Source organism: Stenella coeruleoalba (assembly GCF_951394435.1).
Source record: "Stenella coeruleoalba genome assembly, chromosome: 1".
Lineage (NCBI taxonomy): Eukaryota > Metazoa > Chordata > Mammalia > Artiodactyla > Delphinidae > Stenella > Stenella coeruleoalba.
Window position 1 is genome coordinate 851,296 of NC_137169.1, and position 3,466 is coordinate 854,761.

The 3,466-nt window shown below is 68.4% G+C and overlaps 1 protein-coding gene across 1 annotated transcript; it reads right to left on the reverse strand.

Moving 5' to 3' along the window:
• Positions 1 to 1,031: 1,031 nt before the first annotated feature.
• Positions 1,032 to 3,055, reverse strand: TMEM52 (transmembrane protein 52). The gene is made up of 5 exons (XM_079931300.1): positions 2,854 to 3,055; positions 2,724 to 2,767; positions 2,570 to 2,611; positions 1,775 to 1,953; positions 1,032 to 1,666 (listed from the first exon to the last, which is right to left on the reverse strand). Exons 1-5 carry the CDS (start codon positions 2,917 to 2,919, stop codon positions 1,488 to 1,490), a joined length of 510 nt encoding a protein of 169 aa, XP_079787426.1. The 5' UTR covers positions 2,920 to 3,055; the 3' UTR covers positions 1,032 to 1,487.
• Positions 3,056 to 3,466: the final 411 nt, after the last annotated feature.

Consider the following 3,466-nt stretch of genomic DNA (forward strand, 5'->3'; position numbering starts at 1 on the left):
GGAGCGGCTCATGAGTCTGATGGGCATCAACCCCACCAAGGGCGAGCTGGCCTCCATGGCCAAGGACGTGGACAGAGACAGTGAGGCCGCCAGGGGCAGCGGGAGGGGCGTCACCGGGGTGTGAGTGGGGAGGGGCTCGCCGCCCTCACTCGGGCACCTGCTGCTTGCTCCCGCAGAGAAAGGGTTCTTCAACTGCGACAGCTTCCTGGCGCTGATGGGGGTGTACTGGGAGAAGGCCCAGAACCAGGAGAGTGAGCTCAGGGCGGCCTTCCGCATCTTCGACAAGGAGGGCAAGGGCTACATTGACTGGGACACGCTCAAGTAGGGCCCCGGGCCGGCGCGGGGGCGGGGCCGGGGGGAGGGCCCGCTGGCTGCCGCTCAGCGCAGGCTCCTGCAGGTACGTGCTCATGAATGCGGGCGAGCCCCTCAGCGAGCTGGAGGCCGAGCAGATGATGAAGGAAGCCGACAAGGACGGGGACGGGACCATCGACTACGAGGGTGAGTGGGGGATGGGCCCCGGGAGCCCGGCGGCCGGGTCAGGCCAGGCTGCCTACTTGTCCCTCTGCTCTCAGAGTTCGTGGCCATGATGACTGGGGAGTCCTTCAAGCTGGTCCAGTAGGAGCAGCCACTGCGGCCGTGGGAAGCCCGCTGCCTGCTGCCATCACCCTGCCGCCCACCCTGTCATCCACCCCACGCCGGCTCCGTGGCCAATAAACGCTCCAGCCAGACTCGTGTGTGCTTCACTGTCCCAAGGCTGGAAAAAGGGGCTGCAAAGCTGCGGGTCTGGAGGAGGGAGAGGGTTCTCCTGAGCTGCCCATCACACTTGGGCCATCACTTCTGTGGGACACCCGACACTGCCTACAGCCCAGCTCTGGGCTCCGGACACCAGCCGGAAGGCCAGGCTGGGCATAGGTTGAGGACCACGTACTCATGCTGCCTGCCTGCCCTGCGAGGCTGCTGCCCGAGGGCCCCTCCCGGAGCTCTTTCCTCCATATGGAGATCACTTAGATAGAAACTTTATTCTCTCTCTCTCCAAAAAGCTGTAGACATCACAGCAGGCTCTGAGCCCTGAGGCTTAGGTCTGTGGGGCCTCATCTGGACTGAGGGCCTGCTGGGCCTGAGCCAGGGGCCAGGGCTGAACGAGGCAGCGTGTGTGTGTGTGTGTGTGTGTGTGTGTGTGTGTGTGTGGCCAACACAGGGCCGGCTGGCTCAGATGCCCAGCGTTACATAGCAACGAGGCCAGGGCTGCAGCAATGTGCCGGACGGCTGGCCTTCCCGGGCGGGAAGGATGGTGAGGGTGGGCTGGGGTGCCCTTGCACAGTCCCCTGTGAGCACAGAGTGGCTGGTGGCATCGGGAGGCTCGGGAGAGCTTTCCTGCCCCCTCCGGGGGGGCACCAGGGCTACAGCCAGGGGTGTTGGGCATTGCAGCCCCACCCCTGGGGCCCTGGAGGGGTCTCTAGGCATGAGGCCTCAGGGAGGGGGCTGGGCTACTGGGAGGGGGGTGGCTCTTCCTGTCTGGTTTTAGCCATCTTGACGGCCTCATCGTAGGAGGGCGGCAGCTCAGGGGCATACAGGCTGTAGGCGGGAGGGGTCACAGAGTCGAGGTCCAGCTCCCCCAAGGGCAGGGGCAGCCGCATGCCCAGCGGGTACTGCACAGAGCTGTAGGCTGCAGGGAACCAGAATGGGTTTGTGGCGACGGGTGGCTCTGGCCCTCACCAGTCCCCTGCCGCCCCTCAGGCAGGTGGGCCGCCGGGCGAGGTCTGCCGGCACTCACATGACACAGTGCTGTGCATGGGGCTGTCGCTGTCCGCGGGGATGGCTGTCAGGTCGCAGGACTCAGGTGCTGATGGCAGGTGTGGCTGGGCGTGCGCCCGCTTCCGGAGACAGCAGAAGCGGACACAGCTGGCCGTGGCCCCACACAGCAGCAGCAGGAGCACAGCAAGCAGGAGGAGCCTGGGCGGGGGGGCGACATCTGCCGCTGGACCGACCCCTGGCCGCTGGGCGCCTGCTCTCTGGGGCAGTCACAGCCCGGTTGCCCAAGACAAGGCGATGGATAGGGTAAAAGACAACCAGGGACTCTGTCTCCAGGCCAGAGACCTCCTCCCAGCCCGGCCTGGCCTCCTGCTGCGGGCCTGCCCTGGCTGTCTCTCCAGGGCTGGCCACAACTGGCCTTGGGCTTACTCCCAGGACACGCTGTCCCAGACCGACTGCACAGTCCTGTGCCCAGACCAATGACCATGTTCACAGGGGCCTCCCACAGGGGCGGGGAGCGAGGGAGTGGGAGGTGGGCAAGCAGGCTACAAGGGAAGTCCTGCCCAGGGCCCCGGGGGTGTCCCTAGCCATGGGGGACTCAGGCAGGACCCACGCAGGAGGTCACCCCTGGTGCTGGGGGAGGAGGCTGGGGTCAGCATGCCAGGCTCTGAGGGCCCCAGCGCCGTCCCGCCAGCGGCCCAGGAGGGGGACAGTGCTGGCGACGCCTCGGCCGTGGAGTCAGGCGGGGTGGGGGTCTGGTGGGCCTGGCCCGGGGGAGAACCGTCGCACCCGGCTGCGCGCCGCGGCCTCCACTTACCCCACGTGCCACAGGCTGCTCCAGCGGGCCTGGGGCGGGCACCTGCGGGGACGGAGGCACTTGGAGCAGGCGAGGCAGGGCCCGGCCGACCGCCCTGCCCGAGCCTCCCCCAGGGTGGGGCCACCCCAGCTCCCTCCCCCCCGCCCCCACTTACTGATCCGAGGGGTCGCAGCTGCCTTCCGCGAAGCCCAGCGCCACCTGTGGGGACAGGGGTGAGCCCGGGCCAGGGCGCGCCGAGCGCAGACCCGCCCCGCGGTGCACGAGCCGAGCGCCCCGCGACCCACCTGCGGCAGCTGCAGGAGCGGCGGCAGCAGCAGGAGCCCGCGGTCAGCTAGGGCGCCAGCGAACATGCTCAGCGCCGACGGGAAGCGCGAGCCCACTAGCCTCGAGGCTTTATGGAGGCCCCGCCCCTAGGCCACCGCCCAGCGCAAACCCCGCCCCCCGAGACCGCGTCCATTGGAGGGCTCGCCCTGTAGCCGCGCCCATGTGCCTCGCCCCTACCCTCCGCCCAAGGTTAGCCGCGCCCTTTAGCGGCCCCCACCCCCCCGCAGGCTCTGGGCAGGCCCTAGATTCCCCCGCTCCAGGGCCCCGCCCACACAAGCCACGCCCACAAGCCCCACCTCTTGGCCCTCCCATCAGGTCCGTTTTCTCTGTGTTTCCTCAGCCTAGGATCGCGGGGCGGGGGGCGGTCTCGCCCCGTTGGCTTCTTGCAGTCGGGCTTGGGGTGGACCGGGGCGCACCCTGAACAGCTGTGGCCCGGTCTGCACAGGGTGTGGCCTCGGAGGGTGGCGGCCAGGACACACGTGGCCACGCCTCGCACACACCCCGGTGCTCAAGGTAAGGGTTGCAGCAGTCAAGACGCTGGGGCGTTCCTAGCGCGCTGTTCAACTACATTTA

What these genes read in the sequence shown, in the direction of transcription:
- TMEM52 (XM_079931300.1), bottom strand. Translation starts at nt 2,919, where the DNA reads ATGTTCGCTGGCGCCCTAGCTGACCGCGGGCTCCTGCTGCTGCCGCCG. An exon ending in CGCTCCTGCAGCTGCCGCAG is followed by an intron (nt 2,768 to 2,853) that starts GTGGGTCGCGGG and finishes CTGTCCCCACAG; the next exon opens with GTGGCGCTGGGCTTCGCGGA. An exon ending in AGCTGCGACCCCTCGGATCA is followed by an intron (nt 2,612 to 2,723) that starts GTAAGTGGGGGC and finishes CCGTCCCCGCAG; the next exon opens with GTGCCCGCCCCAGGCCCGCT.